Source organism: Eublepharis macularius, chromosome 1 (genome assembly GCF_028583425.1).
Source record: "Eublepharis macularius isolate TG4126 chromosome 1, MPM_Emac_v1.0, whole genome shotgun sequence".
Lineage (NCBI taxonomy): Eukaryota > Metazoa > Chordata > Lepidosauria > Squamata > Eublepharidae > Eublepharis > Eublepharis macularius.
The window spans coordinates 123023293-123046417 of NC_072790.1; the positions used below are offsets into that span (position 1 = coordinate 123023293).

General features: G+C 44.1%; 1 protein-coding gene across 2 annotated transcripts in view; it reads right to left on the reverse strand.

Annotated features, from left to right (window-relative positions):
- Nucleotides 1–19455: 19455 nt before the first annotated feature.
- HIVEP2 (HIVEP zinc finger 2) overlaps nucleotides 19456–23125 on the reverse strand; it is a 60737-nt gene continuing 57067 nt past the window's right edge. For both annotated transcript variants that reach the window (XM_054976456.1, XM_054976464.1), the window contains one exon: nucleotides 19456–21997. In XM_054976456.1, the coding sequence (XP_054832431.1) occupies nucleotides 21182–21997 (816 nt within the window). In that variant the 3' untranslated portion in view covers nucleotides 19456–21181. The remainder of the gene's footprint in view (nucleotides 21998–23125) is intronic.

The following is a 23125-nucleotide window of genomic DNA, read 5'->3' on the forward strand; positions in this document are numbered from 1 at the left end:
AAAATTGTTTCAGTTTCAGATCTGGGGGTTCTGAACCAACTATGGACCATTACTATTTTTTTCTGGCTGGGGATTTGCCAGCTCAGGTCTAATCAATTTGGGTTTTTTAAAAAATTATCATGAGTTTCAGACCCATTCATTGAAATGAGGGCTTCCTGGCTTTTGGGGGCTTCTGTTTTTGTGCTTAACAGCACCAAAATCACACAGAACAAACTCCTCCTCCTAAACCATCAACATACTGAGTTTCAGTACATACAGCTTGGGAAAAGCATCAAGGCGAGTGTTGTATGGCTGCACACTCACACACTGTTCTTTTCAAGGGGGTGGGGTATGGGCATGAGGTTTAACCAAAACCCACATCAACCATTAGTTCCCCTTCTAGTCTGAACCATTGATCCACTGAGTTTTTCCTCAAGCACAGAGATCCAGAGGAGTTAGCCGTGTTAGTCTGTAGTAGCAAAATCAAAAAGAGTCCAGTAGCACCTTTAAGACTAACCAATTTTATTGCAGCATAAGCACTGTAACACACACTACCACAGACCTGTAGAAGACAAGTGTCAACAGGTGGGGCAGTGGCAGCAGAATGCTCTCAAGCAGGAGAGGGCTCCAACCAGAGCACTGCAGCAACAACAAAAAATGTTAACTTTGTTCTTTTTCTAGAGTGCCAACAAATTATTACCTTTGCATTCTGCTGTTACCTGTTGCTGCTGTTTTCTCATGCTTTGTAGTTTTGTTCCCACAATGAGGGGCAAGTCCAAATCCTTCCTTTTGATGCTCATCATTTCTCTGCACAACAGGACGGTCTCACCACCAATCTTTTCCATCTCCCAAATGCAGGCAGACAGAATGATTGTCTGATTCTACCTCCCCCACACCCAAACAGACCTGTGTTTTCCCCATAAGTTTTCCTTTTGCTGTGAGGGCAGAAAGAATTGTTCTTGAAAGTGTGGAATAGGTACAGTGGTGTAGTGGTTAAGAGCACGGACTCTAATCTGGAGAACTGGGCTTGATTCCTCACTCCTCCAATTGAAGCCAGCTGGGTGACCTTGGAATGCATCTGACATTGCATCTGATGAAGAGAACTGTGGTTCTCGAAAGCTTATGCTACAGTAAAGTCGGTTAGTCTTAACGGTGCTACCGGACTCTTTACTATTTTGCTACTACAGACTAACACAGCTAACTCCTCTGGATCTACTCTTAGGAAAGTGTCTTTAGATTTGCATCCTATGATTGAAGTCTCCCCCTTCCATATGTTTCCCAAACTCCCCTTACGAAGACCCAATCAGAGTCCTTGGGATCTGATTGGTGAATGCTGTTCAGGAAAACATGATGCCGACATGAGAGCCTAGTGCTTCTGGTGCTGTGAAGTACAAATCAAAATGAAACATACCAACTTTTGGGTGGGAGTGTGCTGTTATAACTCAGTTTCCTGGATTTGGTTCACCATTCCAGAGGCTGCTTTAACAGAACATAACAGCGATTTCTGGGTGTATTTCCAGCTTGTTTTGTTCATTTTGCACACCTCTAATTTGAGATTTTCATGGCTATCAAATACTGAATATAAAAAAGAACATAAATGACCAAATAGTGACTATTTTATTAAATATAATGCTAAAAACAGGAAACACTGACCTCTTGACATTTGGGTATCAAATCAAGTATTGAAAGTCAGTTATCAAAACTAAAATATCAAATACTTTTGCCTATCAAATACCAACTTTGAAGTGACAAATATCATATATGGCCAGAGTTTCAACATTAGTTGTTGAGTATTAAATAATTGTTTCCTTTCTACTTCTTAACAGTATATCGTGGGTATAGAAGGATGAATGGCAGGAAAATTGACAGAGTGCTAGGCTAAAACGAAAAACACGAAGGACAGATGAACAAAAAAGGAGTGGATTGCTAAGGGATTGCTAAGGGAAGAAAATCAATCACATCCCCTTTTATGTAATCCTTCTACCTTCTTACTGGGACTGATAAGAGAAAATGTCATTGGCTACAAGTTATGGAAGTGACTTTCTGACAGTTCCTAGGAGGAATTCTTGTGAAACCAAATCAGAATATCAAGAACTGTCTGGAGGTATTTTTGACAGCTTTGTAAACGTATTACTTTACTCAACATTGAGATTTCTTCTGGTCATTCTCAAGCTTGTCCATCTCTCCACCTTTGTACTGGTATATCCATAATTATCTGTGAAAGGGATTGTACTTTTTGAGGAATCTTGAGGGATGTTAGAATGACCTCAGATTCCCCTACTGCTCTACAGAGTGAAAGACTTAGTAGTATATGCAACAACTCATGCATGCTATTTATCGGAGAAGAGAAAAAGCATTGTTTGCACTGTTGGAATAAAGGTGGCTTCTTTGGATCAGCCATTTGAGACCCTTTGCTTTCACCCATCACTGGAACATCCAGCACTTAGCATCAGCTAAATATTTTCCTGTTTTTATGTTTTGTCACAGTGGAACAGTCAACACACAGGGAAAAACGGAATCCATCTCCTCTTTATGATCCTGCCTTAAACACATCAGCGTGGCTACAGCATTACTCTAATTCAGGAAAAAGGAAAACCATTCACTGTGGCATGACAGCAGTCTTTTAAATGCAAACCCTTTCTTTTTCCTCTACAGATGGCAGACTCTTGTAAGAAAACATCAGGTCCAGGGTGAAGCACAGACTACGTCATCACATTCCATTACATGGTTTCATTATTTGTTCACTGTCTGGATCCTTAATGCTGTGTTAATGTAATGGGCTTATAGAATTAATATAATGCCTTGTGTGGACTTCTCTTTTGCTTTTGTCTCAGATAGGTCACCGTGCCTTCCTGTTTCTGTGTGCGATGCTTAAGGTGCTCAGCTGAATTTGCAAGGGGAAGAACAAGTAAAAGTGAGTTCATGCAAACTTGTCTTTATGTTGAACCTGTTTAAGTTCATGTAAGTTCATATATCAATATATCAATTCTCAACATGGCCTCATCTGTAGATACTTAAATCTTTAAGGTGCCAATTGAAAACCCTCTTATTTACCCAAGCATAGGATTGTGAATGTAGTTTGCTAATCTTTGCTTGTCTGATTTTATTGGGGGGGTTGCTTGTTGGTTTCATATATTTTTATTGTGTTTGGGGATATTTTACAAGGGGGATTGGATTTTATGTCTATTTTCATTTCTGTGAGCCTCCTTAAAGGCTTATTAAATGGAAAGAGTGGATATCAATATGAACAGGGAGTGAAGGATGCAGGTAATTAAAAAAACAGGCAATTAAAAAGTGTGTTGAAGCAGTCCTCAGAATCAGGTTCCAATAGGTCACAAGAACAAATGCTTGCATAAGAATTTTATTCGTTCCACGTCAAGAAGAGCAGGGTTCCACAACTGACATCCTGGAGGAGGAGAACGTTGATTAATGTAGAGATGTAATTTTCTTCTTCAAAATGAGGTGGGAATAGCATTAGGTTTAACAACATTGACAGCTATTTCAGGACAGTTGCTACCTTATAACTTTTCTTTCTCTCTCCATTTCTGTTTTATCATTTTTTTTGTATCTGGTTCTATTTATGACTCATACTCTCCAAATATCCATATGTCACTGCAGAAGGTCTTTAGCTTTTCTTGATTCATACTGAGGTGTAGCCTTGGTTGCCAGCCAAATAAATATAATAAAACCATTTTCCCTCACCAAAAGTAAAAAAATGAAATCCCATTTGCAGTGAGATTTAATTAGCAGTCTGTAAGTCATTTCAGCACTGAAAGTGTGCACAGACTTGTGTTGTGTTGTGGTCTGATTCACACTGTCAAACTCCATTGTAACATTTCATTAGTTATAGTGCGGGAAAAGTCTGCATTTTGATTGCTGCAAATTCCATAGTATTAGGATTACAGTAAATGTCGGACACTGTGCTTTTTGGGTGTCACTTTTTTGCATCACCTGTTCAGAGCTCTGTGATACCAATGAATTTTAACACTTTCAGTATGGAGCTGACAACAGTAATTTTGCTAGGAGAGGCAGCCTGTCAAGAAGCCTGTGCGTAAAGAAGTTGGCAAGACATTAAAAACACTCAAAATACAAGTGACTAAAACCATCATCATTACTGAAGTTTCAAAATCATAACTACATTTTTTTGGTGCTGGAAAATCCACTTTATTCCAAAGAATTACATTTTCAGTATAACCTGTTCATATTCTGAAGAACTGAGCAGTGACTCACGAAAGCTCATACTCTACCATAAATTTTGTTAGTCTCTTTTCTACTATCTTAACAGAGGCTGTGGAAGGTATTTCTACCAGCAGAATCAACTATCGTATAGACTGGTATTATTTGTAATATATTAATTTAAAAGGAGACAAATGGGAGTATGTAAGTGTTTTCCTGTCTCCAGGAATTTCACTTTACCTGCTCTGAAGAGCTGTTGTGGAACATTGTGAAACTGAAACAAAAAGCCTATTAATTTCTTTCCATATTGATCAAGATACCATGTAATCTGACAAAATACTGGAAATGCTGTTTATAAATGTATGGATCTAGAGCCAAAAGTTCCCAAAACTGGAGGTAATTGCTCTTTTGAGTCCATTCTCTCCCAGCATATTTTGTAACCCTCTTCTCCAACAGAATATCAGGATCTTACAAGACTACTAAGCTCATAGATAGTTTATTCAGTATATATAACCAGCACATATCTCTATATTAATACCAGGGTAGCAGTATTAAATACACAAAGAGTTCAGACTATTAAAAGATGCAATTAGAGGTGGGCACAAATTGAATTACGACTCTAAATTCGTGATGAATCAGCCAATTTGCTCTTTGGGGAAAACGCGTTTCGTGGGGGCCACGTTTTGGCTGCTTCATCTGCTTCATGGTCGGTTAGGGAAGCCAGACACCCTGGCATCATTGATTCCCCAGGCAAGGGGGGGAAGTCCTTTTGTTGCCTCCAATCTTAGCCCACAAACCTTGATAGGCAGCTGTCCCTGCCAACTGGAGAGCTCCCATTCTGCCCCATCCAGAAGAGCAGCAGAGGGAGTAGGGTGATTAATCTCTTAGGCAACTGAGGAGATGGGCCTACAGTAGCCATAGGAACATCAATCTCTTCCTCCAAAACCCTGTTAGGCAGGCCTGTCTGCCAACCAGAGTGCTCCTGTTTTGCTCTATGCGAGCATTTTATATAAAAGGCAAAGGTCTGTGCCTTGTGGTTTCAGTTCCAGTAGGCAGAGGGAGAGGGAGGAACTCTTGTTGGAACTTGGAGTCAGAGAGAGTGCATTTGGGAGCTTTGGCCTGGACTTGGTGCTGGAAAAAAGACTGAAAAGCCTCTTTCCAATTTCCTTTCCTTCTCCTAGTGGGGAGGTGTTTGGGAAAGAGTGCCTTTATTCCTTCACCACCACCTCACCCTAGTCTCAGGCCTTTGCTTGGAACCGGGGCCTAGCTTTACTGAGCCTCCCTTTGTTTTTTCTTTGCTTGTATTTGTTTCTTGCTCTGCTCTTTTTTTTTTAAGTAATATTTTTATTAACATATTAAAATCAGTGAACAGAGTTAACAAAGAACAACAAAGTAATAGTTAACTATATACAATTATGTACAGGAATACTTAATCACGATTGGTTATAGCTTCGAACAAGAAACAAGGATAACAGATAATAGTCAATAAGTCAGCTTTGTTACGGTTCATATAACTAGATCTTCTTTGGGAGCTATTACTTCAATCTTGAGTAACAAAAAGTAAATGTTTGGGAGGATGCTGATCTGTGATAGAAATATTGCTCTGCTCTTTTGAGGGCCTCACACTCTTGCTGATTTGTTTTTTGGTGGTTTTGGGGTTCCTCCCCTCAGGGCTCAAACCCTCACTCTTCTGTTTTCTCTCCTGGATTTTGTGCACTTCTCTGGTGTGGCTTGCTCTTATTTTCTCCTTTTGCACATTCAGCTTTTATTTTGCGCATCTGTCCTGTCTGGGGCACATCTGTCCTGTTTTGGGGTTTAACACCCAACCCCAGTCTCAGGGCAGCTACCTGCTGCCTTTTGTTCTGTGCTCTCTTGTCTCCTCTTGTGCACTTCTCTGGTGCAGCTTGCTTTCATTTTGTGCCCTCCTTTGGTGCATTAACCTTTTGTTTTGTGCATCTGTCCTGCCTGGGGCAGTGTCTGTGTGGTGGTTTGGGGACTCAACACCCAACCCCAGTCTCAGGGCCACTGCCTGCTGCCTCACTCCCTCACTTTTGAATTTGCTTTCTACTACCCCCACTCTTCTGTTGACTCTCTTCTACTTTGTGAGCACTACTCTGTTTTTTTTTTTTTCACTTCAGTGCACCGTTATGAAGTGTATATTGTTGGGCATGGGTGGTCATAGGGAGGGAAAGGGCAAAGCTTGTCCACGTCCCTCATCCATACTGGGGGGAGGTCTTGCGGGCACCATAGACTCCTACTTCAGATCCACCCAGGGGGGCTGTGGAGGAGGCAGAAGACTTCTCTCCTCCACTGCCGGGAATGGACATAGTGAAACTTTTTTCAGAGGACAAGGAGGGGTCTGAGGATGAATGGCGGGGGTTTGGAGAATCAGCCAGTCCCTCTACATTCCAAACTCCAGGGACTATCCCTGCCCACAGTCCACACCTCACTCTGTCTTCCCAGTCCAGCTCCACGCCGTGGCAGTTAGTCCTTCATTCTCCTCCTGACCCACCAAGTCCTGGTCTCCATTTTACTCAATCACTCTGGCAGCACTTTCAAGCTCTTCCCAATCACCCTTGCTCGGCGTGGTGTCATCACTGCAATGCCCTGGTGTGTAGGGGCACTGACCCTAAACACTTGTCATCCACTGCCCTACACAAGTATCTGGAGAGGCACCACCTGAGCATTTCACTTCCGCAGCCACACAAACCACCTAGCAGCCGGGTGAGGATGGCTACAGGTCAGAGAGAAGGGGGAGGAGAACAGGAGTCCATGGTCAGCAAGAAGACTTGTCTCGAGGGTCCTGCGGGTGGGAGTGGAATGCCCAGGCAGGCTACCCTGCAGGAGGACCCCCTTGGGGTCAGTGACAGTGCCCGGCATAAGAGTCAGAGGGAGGGCTCAGGCAGCAGGCACTAGAGCAGTGGTGGAGATGATTGCTCTGGACAGACTCCCATTGTCCATCGTGGAGGGTGTGGGCTTTTGGAGACTGCTGCATCATTTCACTCTCTGGTTCTCAATTCCATCGTGATGGACCATTGGCCAGCGAGTCTTGCCCGCCCTCTACCAGGGTGTGCGAGGGAGGGTCAGGAAGGAACTGTTGGGTGCCAAAGGACGGACCATCCACTTCATGGCAGACCTGTGGAGTGGCCGTCATCACAGCTACCTCACCATCACAGCCCAGTGGGGGCAACCAGAGAATCTCCGCTGCTGCAGGAAAAGATCAGGTCCCTGGGAGGAGGTGTTACTATTGGCGCTGGGCTACAGAGTGGTTCTGCTGCAGGCATGGGGGATGGATGAGAATCACACGGGGAAGAACATCACCACCATGATTGGGACTGCATTGAGGGACTGGGCGCCCGGGGGTTAGCTTGTCTGCGGCTTCATGGTCACCAATGTGGGAAGAAACATGCTGGCAGCCCTGAAAGAGGCATCCCTTGACAGCCTGGTCTGCCTGACACATAAGCTGCACCTTGTCATGACAGGTGAACTCGGGAACATCAAGGCCAGCTGGGACCAATCAACGTTATCCATGTGCACATTGTTGGGACAGCTGCCGGCGTCTGGCAGCCCATTTCTGCCGTAGCATGAGGTCTTCATGGGAGCTACTCTAGAGGCAGGGATCCCAAGCACCACCTCTACCAACACACGGCCACCCACTGGAACTCCACCTATGACATGGTGTCATCTGGTGGAGCAAAAGAACCCTGTGCAGGACATCATGTCCTTGGTGCCAATTTTGCAGGGGAGAGAGGAGCTCAGCCTCACATCTATGGACCGGCTAGCCCTCTCTCAGACGGTCCATGTCCTGAGGCCATTTAAGGAGACTACCAAGCTCATAATGCTCCTACAAGTCCAGTCTGGGCCAGATCACCCCCCTGGTCTGGACCAGGTGCTGGCCAGACAGATGGAGCAACAGGACCAGCTTCTCCTCAAGGTCAGGGACTTGGTCGGGAGGTTGCGGGCAGGTGTGGCCACCCACTTGCATCCTGTCTGCAAGGGGCTGCCATACAGACTGACCTGCATGTGACTCACGCATAGAGATGGGCACCAACAGGAAAAAAACCGAACATGATGTTCATTGTTCATTACCATCCATGAACAGGGATTCACGAACAACCATGAACATGGCCCTGTTCATGAACATGTTTGTGGTTGGATGTTCGTGGGGGCCAGCAGGCTCTCCTCCAGCCATCATCCAAGTCAAGATCCCTACTGCACCACTCCCAGAAACCTGACCTGAGCAGGCACCAGGAAAGATACCAATAATAAATAATAGCTTGGCCCTAGAGCCTGGCAGCAGCCCTGGAACTTAAAGGGGTAGATCCCTATCCCACCACACACAAAGAAAATTTAAGCTCCAATGCACTCTCATTATCAAAATGCCAACAGCAACTCTCTCCCTCTCAACTGTCTGCAAACTAAGCCAGAGCTGGGAGCCCCCCTCACCCCTGCTCACCCTTGTAACAAATTTGGAGCTCCACACTTGAACGGAAGACCTGCCTATCAAGCTAAATTGGGTTTAGATTGGGGTTTCCAGGGCAACAGCAGGAGTTCAGAAAGAGTTCAGACAATCCCTGCCTAAGTTGCCAAGGAAATTGATTGCAGGTGTCAGACTTTCTGGCTTGACGAACAGCAATGAACGAGGCTTGCAATGACCACCTGTTCGTTTAGAATGGGCCTCATGAACAGCTTGTTCGCGAACAGCAGATTAGGCTTTTCGTATTGCTGTTCGTGCCCATCTCTACTCACGCATAAAAGGCAGCAAAGCCATGTGGAATGGAGAGCTTCATTAGTGGACGAAGGACCTGCACATAGTAGTGTGCAAGTTCCGGGCCCAACAAGTGGGATGGAGGGGGGAAAAGGAGGAGGAAGTAGATGCGCCAGGTGTCCCCAGGCAGGAGCCCTCCCCACGATGACCCACCACACTTCTGCTGTTCGACGGTGGGCTGGGCAGTTGGCAGCAGCGGGACCAGTACGTCCATCATGGTGGACTCGGCAGAGGCGATGGTCAGAGAGTACTTTGCCAAGCCTCCCCAAACCCACCCACCCCCACTGCAACCCCCTGGATTTTTGGTCATGAAAATCTACAGTCTGGTCAGACCTCTCGATTGTGGCCATTAACATCCTCTCCTGCCCTCCCACCGTTGTCAAGAGCGAGCGGGTGTTCTCACACCTGGGAGACCTCCTCTGTCCCCACTGCTTGCATCTGGACCCGGACCTGGTGGACATGCTATCTTTCCTGAAGGTCAACCTCCCCCTGCTTGGCTACTCCTCCCTGGAGTTCTCTGACCTCTGAGCCACCCTTGTCTCAGCTTTGCTGCCCACCTACCTTCAGGCCTGGCCACAACATCTGAGATCAAGGTCCAGGTTTACCGGATACCTCTGATGCAGGCTCACAGAAGCACGTTTTGATGTTTTGTCTCCTTCACTATTCAGCATATTTTGCTTTTCTATCCCCTTCACTTTTAAGCATGTTTTGAGTTTCTGTCTCCTTAGAGTCTTATTTTGAGCGCCTTTCTCCAAAGGGAAGGTGACCATCCACTGCCGGGCTCTTGCCGGGTTTCTCTGCTCACAGGATAACATACTTTCTTAAAATGCCAGACCAGAATGGGAAGGGGTGTGTGAGTTCAGGTCCTGCTGCACCAAAAGTGAAGACATCCACCATCAGGCTCTGGGCCACCCACATGTCCTCATGGTGGAAGGACATGTTAGTCTGTCTGTAGCCGTAGAGAAGAGCTACAGGCGAGTAAAAGGGTGGAGGGATTTTCTACCTCTTTCCCATGGCTTCATGGATGGCAGGCTTCCCTCATGGCCCCCACATCTGTCCGGTGGGCTCTGCTGGTGAACGTAGCATTTGCAGAGGGGGGGGGCCTCCTGCCCCATCGTGCCAAATGCATTGGAAGAGGTAGGGTCCAAAGATGGCCACGATTTCTCTATTGCACGGGCACCTTTGTGCCTACATCTGATGTCATGGATCGGGTAAGGTAACAGCATAACTGATTGTTTGGTATGGCGGGTTCTGCATATATTGTCATGTCTGTAATGTGATGTGATGCCCTGCTGCTGTCTCCTTCTCCCTCCCCAAGATGGGGGAGGGCATCCTCCACCACCATGTCCGGCTGGTGGGTTGTGTCGGTGGACACAGCTCCTCCTGATTATGACGAATGCTCTTGGGCTAGGTAGCAACATCAAGGAAAGCTGGAAACAATCAATGTTGCTGATGTACACATTGTTGGACAGCAGCCGGTGTCTGGTGGCCCATTACTCCCATTGTGTGAGGTCTTCGCTGTGGAGGGCATTAATCTCTGCTGCCACACCCAGATGGTGGGTTCTGTCAGCGGCAGCCTCTGATACTCAACAAGAGGGGCAGGCAGTAATTCAGCTGTGCTGCCCTGTGGTGTATCTTGGGGTGGCTTAATTTCTCTGTCCCCGGCTCTTGGGAGGGCACTCATCCTTGCCGCCATGTCTGGCCGGTGGGTTTTGCAGATGTTTAGCACCCAGGGGTCTTATTTTGTGCAACCTGTCCCTCCTGCAAGGGTGTGGGCAGCACCCACCAGCACAGCTACTTCCGGACAGTGGGTTCCATTGCACATTTTCAGCCCATGCCCCGCTCCTCAACACAAGGGGCAGGCATCACCATCTATCCCCGCTGCTTACCCAATTAATGGCATCAATAATCATTCAATACCATGCCCATATCTGATTCCATATGATATCGATTTGAATACCACGTTTGACTGGTGAGTTCTGCAAGGTGCTTCATCTCCTCAACGCGCGTGGTGGGCATGAGAATGGTGTGCTGCCCGGCTATCTCCGTTCAGGAAAATTACTTTGAGCATGCTGTCCCTTGTGGGAGGGTGTGCAGGACCCCCACAGGCACTGCTCTGTCCAGCTGGAGGGAGTTTCTGGTGGCCTATCACTGCGTCACTCTGCTGTCCCCTTCCAGGAGACCTAATCATTCCCGCCCCACCCCCCAGGCTGTGGGAGAACAGCCACAACAAGCTGGTGGGTGATGTCACTGTGTAACATTTACTTTGTATTATGTAATATGTAATAGTTGATACGTGATATGTTATCCCTAAACCTATCTGAACATATCTATATCTATATCTATATATCTACACCTACCTTTTACCCCGTACCAATATACTGATGAAGATTGTACCATGTTCCTATATGCACATATTACCCCTTACCAATATACCAGTGAAGAGTGGACTTTGTGCCTATACCTACATATTACCCCTTACCAATATACCGATGAAGATTGAACTATGTGCCTAAACCTATGTGTATTAACTGATACCGTGCCGATCGAGAAGTATATATATATATTATGACACCAATGTACATATCGATCAATGTCAATACCATGGCCAATGAGTGTGTTTTATCGGCAGCCTCTGCTCCTCAGTGAAGGTCCATCGGTAGGTCTTTATTGTGTGCTGCGGGAGGTTATAGGGCCCCCCTTACAGTACTGGCATCAATCCGCTGCATTGCCCTGCTTTCCCATTCTGGGGGAATTAGCCTCTCCCTTCCCTGCCCCAGCGGAGGGCATCCTCTGCTGGCGTCGCCACATGTGGCCAGTGGATTCTGTCAGTGGCAGCCTCTGCTCTGATATACCAATGAAGATATACTGATATTACCCCTTATCGATATATCCATGAAGATTGAACTTTGTGCCTATACCTATGTATTACCGCTTACCGATATACCAATGTATAGCAGTTTTCCAATTGCTTCTCTGTAGATCTTGATGTTTCTTAGAGCTTCATTATTTCCATCTTGTTTCAGGAAGTCTGATTCTGTAGGAGTGTTTGTTGGTCTGCCTTCCTTCATGCTCATGTAGTTCAAGAAGTCCATAATCTTTTGTCTTTGATTAAGAAGATAGCTTCCATCTTACTCTTACACTTTGTATCCTAAGATAAAAGCTGATGTTTCCTAGGCATTTTACTTCTACTTCTTGATTCAAATGTTGAACTATTTCATTACAGTCCTGTTGATCTTCATAGCAAAGTAACAGGTCATCAATGTACATCTGAATAATAGTCAATTTATCTCTGTTTCTTGAATACAGGCAGTGTTCTGCCCCTCCTTGTTTGAATCCTTCCTTGATGAGCATTTGGTTCAGTTTCTGGCTCTTACAGCCTACTTCAGTCCATAGATGCTCTTTTGAAGCTTGCATATAAGTTATCTGTCTTTGGATTGTTCAAATCCTGGAGGCTGGTCCATATATGCATCTTCTTTCATCTCTCCATGTAGAAAAGTAGTCTTCACATCTAGATGTGCATCTTTCTTGCTGCTGCTATGCTCAGTAGTGTTCTTACTTAAGTGTATTTCACTACCAGTGCCACAGAAGCCACATGTACCTCTTTGATATACCACCTGTGGATCATCTAAGCAGTCTTCCCTATTGTATCCATCCCATATTCAAAAAGAGTGGGCAATTGGGATATTTCATTGTTACTATGGGTCCAAGATAAAACAAACTTTTATTTTAAAAACACAACTAGTCCATAATTATTATATCAAGGGGTTCTGTGTATGATGCTAGGTCAACATATGTGACACCAAAAAAAGAAGCTCCTTCAAGTACAATGCACAACCAGAGGTAACCACCAACGGAGAGGTAAAGTAATTCAGTAATGCAAAATCTTAGGAAAATATTTTTGTATTTTTTATCAAAAGGTGCAAAAGTGCAAGTGCTGTTAATAACTATACACAACAAATAGATTCACATAGATATACAAAAATCCTGTCTGGAGTATCAATAGTCACTGTCATGTAAGACACAGTATAATATACAGCCGCAAAAGTCTGTTCCAATTTGTCAATTCAGTCCAATAGCATGAATAATCTACTTTCCTACTTGCAGGTGCACTGAAAACTCGAACATGAAGGGTGAAGACGTCAGCACTGTTTGGTAAGTATTCACAGACAATTAATAATAGTTGTTTCTTCTTTCTTTTACAAGTGGAGACAAGTCAGGGGGACCAACAGACCGCACGACCCTACAAGGGGCCAGCTAATGACTTGTTTCATTTACACTTCATCAGGGGTTGCACGCTTCATCCACCTTATCTAAAAAACAATAAATTATTTTGCAATAGTGTTTATCAAACATCTCCAAGCATGTTTATAAAGAATACAATCATACAGCTCACCTACACAAACACCGAATCGCTCTAGGGACACACTAACAAATATTTTCATAAGATTTCACATTACTGTATTACTTTACCTCTCGGTTGGTGGTTACCTCCTCTGGTTGTGCAGGTCAACATATGCAGCTGAATGTGGTGGTGGAATGCAGCATACTACTGATGAATGCTAATCCATAAAACAAAATTCCTTGCAAGTAGAAAACTTGCAATTAGAAACATTCTCTCTTGGACAGCTAGAATAATACTTGAAGGGAACTTCTAACATATAGAAGCATAATTTTTTAAACATCAAGCCGAATAGTGTTTTGGAGGACTCAAATGCTTGCACTATTTTGTGTTAGAAGTCTGGCTGGCAAGCCGTTCCTCTCATACCAGATACACAATGGCTGGCTACGGTTCAGCAGTAGTAGACATGTTCACAAGTACTCTGATAACTTAACAGCAAGTTTTGAGTCCAGATACCTAACAAAGGGAGTTTATACCCTGGAAACCTTGTTGGTCTTTAAGGTTCTATTGGACTCAAATCTTAAGCCTTCTACTGTAGACCAACATGGCTACCCACCTGAAACTATCTTCTGGTAATTCAAAGGATTATATTATAGATATCTATGACTAATTGTGTGTTTGTGGGTGGTGTAGGTCATACATGTCATGTGGCTCTTTTAGATGATAGGAATTTTGAATGTGGCTCTTGCAGTCCATGGAATATCATTGTTTTGGGAGAAAGCTTCCACCATGCTCAAACTCAATGGAGCAAATTCCCCTAGGAGACCTGTAGGATGAATGTTTGGGAATTAATTCTAATTTTGGCATGAAAACTCTCTCACCTCAAATTATTTCCATTTTTGAATTGTTAACTATTGCCAAGTCATAGGCAGCGTTCCCGGGAATGTGCGCTCGTGCGCAATGGCGCACGAATTTTACCATGCCAGCGCACGACTGAGAAAGCCCAGCGCATAGAAGGGTGCCCTGGGCCTCCCCTTCCCTGTTTCCCGCCCCGACAGCCCGCCTGTGATGCCCTCACCCCGCCTTGGTGCAGGCCTGGTCTGGTGCAGCCCCGGCCCCAGGACCACCCCCTGCCCTCCCTGTTTCCTGCCAGAAGGGGCTGGTGAAGGCCCCAGCCATGGCGTGGAGGGGGAGGCGGTGGCAGCGGCATGGGCAGCCTTGGGGCCTCTTTGCCGCTCACCTGCAGAGCCAGGAGCCAGAGGAAGCAGCGGCGTTGGGCAGAAGGCCTCTCTGCTGCATGCACGCACGCTGCCGCCGCCACCGGCAGCGGTGTGGGGCAGGGGGCCTTGAGGCCTCTCCGCCACGCACGCTGTGTCCAGCAGTGGCGGCAGTGTGGGGCAGGCGCCCTTGAGGCCTCTCCGCCACATGCACACCACGCCCAGTGGTGGCGGTGGTGGCGGCAGCATGGGGAGGGCGGCCTTGAGGCTTCTTCACTGCACGCCTGCAGCATAACATGGGAGCCGGCGGCGGCAGGGGGCGGGAGGCCTTGAGGCCTTTTCGCCACACACCCACAGCACCGGGAGGCAGCGGAGGCGGTGACCTGGGGCGGGCGGGCGCGGGACATCTCCGCTGCATTCTTGCAGAGCTGGAAGCTGCTCTGCTGCACGCCCGCAGCTCCGGCAGCTGGAGGAGGCAGACGCGTGATGCTCTGTTCTCCAGAAATTGGCTGATAGACTGGAGATGGACTGCTTGGATGGATTCTCAGATAAAGTTGGCACCATCTAACTGTGAGTGATTCAAGTCAGGAGATGCAGGCATTGATTGTTTTTACATAACACAGTTTAAAAGGAAAAAATATTAAAATGTGGAATCTCTCCTTCTTCCTCTGATGCTGGGGATTCAAACCTGGGCCCTGCATCAAGTCTGCCCCACATTGTTACTCTGGTATAAATTTTTGGGAAATTAGGTTCTCGTTTCTTAACCCTTTAAGCCCTGTATCCAACTGCTTTGTTTTTAAATTTCTTCAACCCATTCCCTATTGCGTTGTTCACTGACTGCCCCGTTCTGTTGATTGTATTGACTCACACTGTGAAATCTGTCTTGAGTCTCAGTGAGAAAGGCTGACTATAAACACAGCAAACAAAATAAAATAAATAGCAGTCCTGCAAGGTTTTTAAGGCAAGAGATATGCAGAGTTGGTTTGCCATTGCATGCTTCTGCAAAATGACACGGGGAGGGGGGAGCACCTACTTAGCTTCAGAGACATAAGAGCAGGCTATCCTGGTTTGGGGTATACTACCCCAAAACATGGAGTATTCAGTTGACCCTTATGTGAAAAAAAATTGTGAACAGATCTTTCATCCACACATTTCTCTAATCATTTTTAAAGTCCCTAATACCCTCTAGCAGTTGCCACATCATGCAGCAGTGAGTTCCATAAATTAAAGATGCAGTCTGTAATATATGGTCAAAGAAGCTGATATATTGGAGGAGGCTGCATTTATCTGCATTGAATAGGGGTGTATCTGTTTTGGCATATTCCATTACATGTTTGTGAGTTTTATTAGATCCCAGCTTTCTGGTGACAATGGATGTTTGTATTTCTGATAGTACGTGGTTCAATTCATTAATAAGATACCAGGAAGTCACATTCCTTTAGATCCAAAAGTGATTCAATTAGATTTGTTTAAAAGAGATATATTTCTCTTCAGCTATAAAACCGGTGTTAAGCTTGACTACGGCCGCACCTGGAGTATTGTGTGCAGTTCTGGAGGCCTCACTTCAAAAAGGATGTGGCCAAAATCGAGAGGGTGCAGAGGAGAGCGACGAGGATGATCAGGGGTCTGGAGACTGAGCCCTATGATGAAAGGCTAAGGGCCTTGGGTTGAGGGGGGACATGATTGCTCTCTTTAAATATTTGAAAGGCTGTCATTTGGAGGAGGGCAGGGAGCTGTTTCAGTTGGCAGCAGAGGGTAGGACGCGAAGCAGTGGGCTTAAATTACATGCACAAAGGTACCGGCTGGATATTAGGAAGAAATTTTTCACGGTCAGAGTAGTTCAAAAGTGGAATCAGCTGCCTAGGGAGGTGGTGAGCTCCCCCTCACTGGCAGTTTTCAAGAAGAGGCTGGATGAATACTTGTCAGAGATGCTTTAGGCTGATCCTGCAGGGGGTTGGACTAGATGGTCTGTATGGCCCCTTCCAACTCTATGATTCTACTGCAGCAAAAATGGCCACATTGGAAGATATGGCTAAATTCATCTGACATGCAGATAAATTTAAACAGACATGCACTTTCATTGGATGGCTAGAAGCTAATAAAACTCAGAAACATTTAATGGAGTATGTCAAAACAGATCCACCTCCTTTCAATGCAGGTAAATGCAGGCTCATCCAATATATCAACCTCCCTAACCAACATCACCTTTGCCTTGTCTGGATTCAGTTTCCCCTTGTTTTCCCTCTATCTCTTGACCACAGTTACCATGCAGTGGCCCGATGTGGAGATTACATATGCATAAGTGGGTGATGGCACCCAATATCAATGCCTCAGGCAATCTAATTCAGAAGTCTTTTAATCAAATGGATTCTTCTTTTGGAAAAGGTGTGCTCACAACTTGCAAGTTGCTGCTCACAAATTGGATTTCTGGTTCACAACACTGCACTGCTTAGAGGGAACATTGGTCATAGGTTACCCTTTTCAGATCACATATTACGTCTTGAGCATTATGAAATTCTCCAAATTCTAAAGACTGTCTAGAAATACAGTAACTGGCCTGCACTGTACGTATGAAATGTAACCAAGGACCTGCCTTCAGACTTGCTTCTGGCAGGAACGTGGAAGATCCTGCAGAGGAAGTAATAGTAGAGTCTGGAATCAAGGAACAGTGATAACCTGCCATGGTACCAAAACAGAGAGAACTGAGAAAGATGGCAATTGTCTGGAAGCTCAGGGATGAACAGTGCTGTGAAAGGAGTGGGGTTTGCCAGGGACTGGTATGGTGACTGAAAGGGGAAAGAAAATTAGCAGCTCCGAATAAGGTTGAAGAGAAATCAGCAGAGAGTTGAGAAGTTTGGTAAGCAACCCTCAGCTTTGTTTACATGCATATGGCGACATGAAAAGCTATGTTGGAATAAACACAAAGACATCAGAAACATTATTAGAAGGAAAATAGCTTAATTTGATTAAAATTTCAGAGACATTTTACTAGCAAATTAAAATAAAATGTTCTTAGACTAAGAACTCCTATGGTGGGAAAAGCAGTCATATCACAAGGGTAGTTTTTCAAGTGGGATTTAGCAGAAGTTCACCCTTTGAACTTCACTCCACTTACAGATAATGATTTGGGGGCTACAACTCAGCTCGGAATCAGGTCATTTAATTGCCTTGGATTGTGGGCTTAAATATATACAGAAATAACTGCAGATCTATTAAGTTGATGCTTACGAATTGACCATACCATCCTGTTGAGGTGCTTGGAGGCAGAAGTAGGTTTCAGGGGATGTGCTTTGGAATGATTCCGTGGATTGGACTGAAAGGGTTGCCATTGGAGACCAGTTATGATTAGTGCAGGACCTATCCTGTGAGGTTCCACATGGCACAATCCTATCCCCATGCTTTTCAATCTCTATGTAAAGCCCTTAGGACAAATAATTCATCGTTCTGGAGTTGGTTGTCATCAGTATGCTGATGATACCCACCTCTATATATTCTTATCCAAAGTTCCTGAATTCCTGCCTGGCTGCTCTGGTTAAATAGCCAAGAGAAAACAATTTGAAATTAAAACCTAGAAAGACAGAGGTAATGCGGGTTGTGAAGGCAGAGAGTTTGAAGGACATTGTGTTCCCCATTTTTGATGGAGTACACCTGATCCCTGCTGACTTGGTTAAGAGCCTTGTGTTTATACTGAATCTAACACTACTGTTAGAGATGCATGTTGATGCAGTCGCAAAAACAAAACAAAAACCTGTCTTCCAACTCAGTCTAGCCTGAATGATATGGTCAATCTGATCACCTAGAACAATGCCACAGTAACACTGAGATTATACTGTAATGCTCTTTACATTGGTCTCCCCTAACACCAACTCAGATACCAGTTGGTGCAGAAAACTGTAGCTCATCTATGACTGGGAGCTAGATGTAGCATGCATATTACTTCAATTCTACAGTTATTGGGCTCAGTTTAAGGTATAGGCTGTCAGATACAAAGCCCTTCATAGCCTTGGTCTCTACTACTTTCCCCCCATGTGCCAACATGACACCTTCGCTCATTTGAGGTTCCTCTACAGGTGCCAATGGGTAATTACATGTTGTATCTCTGTTGTGACCCCCCACCTTATGGAATGGCCTGTCTGATGAGGTCAGGAAAGCTCCCACTGTTCTGGCTTTCTGCCAAGTAAGTACACAAACCTGAATTATTCAAGTAGGCTTTTCTAAACAAGCAATGTGGCTGTACTGCAACAAAATGTTTTAGATACATGCTTGGGTAAAGGGTAGGTTTATATTGCTATTTATAGATCGTACTGTGTGTTGTAAGTAGGATCCTACTATTAAGGCATTATATTAATACTTATGCTTTGCTTCGGTTCTGTTTTCAGATTTTGGATTGGTTCCAGATGTCTACAATCCAAATCCTATTGCATTATTTATTGGATGTCCAATTCTGTTGATTGTATTGATTTATTCTATGTAATCTGCCTTGAGTCCCAGTGAGAAAAGCAAGACTATAAATAACATAAATAATCTATGACTGACTTTGAGAGACTCTTCAATCAAGTGATTCTGTCAATCTTTAATTATAGGTGGTGCACACCTGATGAGTGTACAGTGGTTTTCCCACACTAACTATTATGCAATGAATATAAATATTCTGGCCAAAAGAAATTCAAGTGATTGCTTGGCAAATAGCAGGCAGCCAAAGCATGAAGTGCTTGTTCTCCTTTTATTTCATGCAAAACAAAGCATGTTGCATGCATATTCATGCAACACAAATATTCCAAGGTATTATAACTGAATGCACTATTATGCAATGTGCAGCCCAATCCAATAACTCTTTACTCAGAAGCAAATACCACAGAGCTCAGTGTGGCTTACTCACAAGTAAAGCATACACTGATACGATCATAGCCAAAGAAAACTTCATTGCTAGCATGGAAAAAAATAAACACCACATGAAAACTAGACGCTAGATATGTAATGTAACTGTATATTTATTTCTTTTTTAAAGAACACTCCTTAAATGTATTGCAATTCAATATACAAACGTGTTTTCACAGAATTATAATCCACTAAATAGCACAGAAAATAACCCAAATTTTTGTTAACGTGTGTGTGTGTGTTTTGGTGACATTCTGTCACACCTTCAAATGTTCCTCCCAGGCTTGTCCCATTACAATTAAATGCTATAAATGCCCTAAATCTTGATTCATACAGCTGTTTGTTCACTGACATTTCCCCTCAGATAGAAAACGTAGATATGATTAAGAGAGTTTCCCCAAATGCCTCCTTGTTGCCTTGATGTTTAGACATAGTTGGGAGCAAGCATTCATTTTATATCCTCTTTCCATAACCTACCCTAAAGCCACACACACCCCCTTGAGCGTTATTGACAATATGACTGAGCTCCTTTTCATCAACTAGTATGCAGACCGCCCTCCCAGATCACTCCTACAGCTCTTCCTCCTGTACACAGTGCCCAGCACTGATAGCCAAGCCACCGGGCCAGCCGATGATGAAGATACAGTCAAGAACACTTTCTCACCTGACACGAAATTCTGATTCCACTGCATTCAAGGCCAAGGGAGCCAGAGTTCCATCCCTTCTTTTAAAATATAGATATGTGGTGAACCCTCGCCTGATCCTGTTTCCTTCAAGTCAAATTCACAATCTCACTGACTTCACTTGAAACAGGATAAGGCCCCTACCAATGATCCAAATGATCCACGAGAAATTGCACCAGTTTTGCCATTTGTATATATTTACATGGGGTGGAATGTTTTCCCTTTTTTTAAGGAGCATATAGAGCAACATGTTCACATAAGACCAAATACTTTTTAATATATTTATAACTGTTTTATAAAGCTTTGAAAAAACTCACAATAGCACATGGTTTTACTTTAATGCTTTACGGTACTATCTTTTTTAAAATCACAATCAGCACTTAAGTTATAGTCGATCCAGCAAACAAGAGACAAAAAAAATTACAAGAGTTAAGAACGGACTGATACATCCTTTTATCTTATTTTTTAACTAATGCATAAGTGCAGAATAAGATAAGATACTCTAGTTTAAATATCTTGTTTACAATATACATTTTTGTTCTAATAATGCAACAGTAAATCCCATGCTTCACATAGAAAAGCAATCCACAACATTAAGAAAAAATGTACAATTTATGAAACAAAGTAAATAAATATTAGTATTACAGAATCAGAGCTGTACATAAAAGCTGTTCAGTTTTAATCATATAAAAATATTTTAGTGCAACCTCACATATATATTGATGCTTTTTTTCTATTTTTCCTTTTTTTTTGCTTTACATCATTTAGGTCAAAATGACCCCCAAAAGAAAAGAAATTACATTTATTACAAAGCAGATACACAAATTCTAAAATATGTACAAATTACTGCTAAAAAAACTGCTTATAAGAATATAAGCAAAAGTAAAGAAAAGGCACAAACATCTGTACAGGTTAAAAGTACCAGACCCAATAAGAATTTTGAAATTTCATTTTGGTCAGGCTCATGATGACTTGTAGTTTTACCCAATTCTTTTGATATAACAAAAGTATATATAATAGCAAACTACTGTAACTTAGAACCGGCATGCTATAAAGTTGAGTACTTCCTTCTACCGCTAGGGTATGTGTATGGAGGGGGGAGGTAAATGCATGTATTAAAGATTCCACAAATTTCAGATCATTGTGGCTTGCTTCTTTCAGAGGGCAGTTCTTTTCTTTCCTGGCTGTTTGATGAGGAATCTTTCCTACTAGCATAGCCTAACTGTCTGACATCCACACTGCTTTTGCTGTAAAAGGTGGAATGAGATAATGCAGTCTGTGATGTACCAAAAAGGTCCTTTTCGCAACTGTGCAAGTCAGGATTGGTGGCTGAGGCACAGATCTGGCCTGGCTCTAAGCCACTAAAGTGTTTAATGCTAAACTGTGCACTTTCCAAGGGTTTCTGAGGAGGCTCAGGATCCCTTTGTGACTGCTCTGTCCCATGTAGAACTTCCTCTGTGGCAATTCGGAGAGAGGCTATGGCTTTTGTACAAGTCTGTATGTTTTCCTCCTGCTCTCTCTCAACACCACTTTCTTCCGAAGTGCTCTTTTTCATCAATAACAATTGAGATGATGACCCACTGGCTTGACCCACTGTATGCAAGGTATGAGGACAGGTACGTTTCTCAAGGTGCTTCGAAATGATACATGATTCTTTCATTGTCGTCTGTGAAGCTGCCCTTTTCTTCTCGCCAGAGCCCTCTTTTTGAAGGGGAAAAACAGATGGAGGATGTAAACTTGATAGTGCTGCAGGCATTGAATGGACCATTTGGATGCCCCCAATAGGCATCATGGGGATGGGGGCACGAAGCTGCTGTTGGGAGTGTAGTGGAAGATGACTGAAGACATAGTCATTAGGACCCTCATGAAAATGGTTAGGCCCATGATGCTCCAGAGCTCCTTTTTCTCCAGATAGGTTGAAATAAGGGGTCTGGAACAATCCCGGCCTCAAATTCTGCAAATAGAGAAAGATAAACAAAAAAGCAAGCAAATAAGGAAGCAGTAGAACCACAGTAAGCCACTATCACAATCGGCTTCATCAAGTAACAAAACAAAAACAGATCTGCAAGACGGACCTGTGACTTGGATATCTAATATCTGAGCACAGCTATCTCAAGGGATGAAAATGATGAAACAGAGAGAAATATTTTGAAAAAGAAAAAACATTGCTATAGCTGCAATGCTAGCAAAGAAATCCTAAAGACGTGATTCTAGTTGTCAAGGTATGGGATGCCGTAACAGCTGATACAAATGCATAATTATCACAACATAATTAGATAGATTTACAAAGATCTGTACAAACTGAAAGACCCCAAGGAGATTAGGGAGTTTTTGAATAAATTAACCTGTCTAACAATAACTCAAGAAATATTAAATTCCTCACAATTGCACAGAAAATAGCAAATGAAATTTGGAAATAATAAAAAGGGAAGGCACCAAGCTACCAGTACTGGATCAATGATATAATCATGTAATAGGAAACCAGAGTTCTTGGATAGATGCTAAGATAACTTTAGTTCATAAAAAGGATAAAATTCAGGCTGCCAGTCCCTTACTAGGGGTGGGGGGATCCCCCTGCTCCCACCCTCTATCTCCTGTCCCCGCTTACCTGGCTGGTGGGGGGAAAGGTGGGGGAATGCGCCTCCCGGGGGACGCTCCTGGGCAGTGCAGCACGCTCCCACACTCTGCAGTGGGCCAATTTGGGCCACAAATGGGCCACATTGAACCTGTATGGGGTCTAAATTGACCCACTGTGAAATGCAGGAACTCTCCAGGGCCTCCCAGCGGCATTCCCCTGCTCTGCAGCAGGCCAAATTGGGCCCATTTGAGGGCGAAATCAGCCAGCTATGAAGTGCAGGAGCACTCTAGGGCCTGTCATGCATCCCTGGAAGCGCTCCTGCACTGCACAGTGGGCTGAGCTCGGCCCCAATTTGGCCCGCTGTGGAGCATGGGAGCACTCCCAGACACAGCATGAGGCCCTGCACAATGACATGACTTCCCAGAAGTGACATCATCGCACAGCCCTGGAGTGTATGCTCACTTTGCACGCATGTGAAGACACCAACGAAGGTGAGTGCCAGGT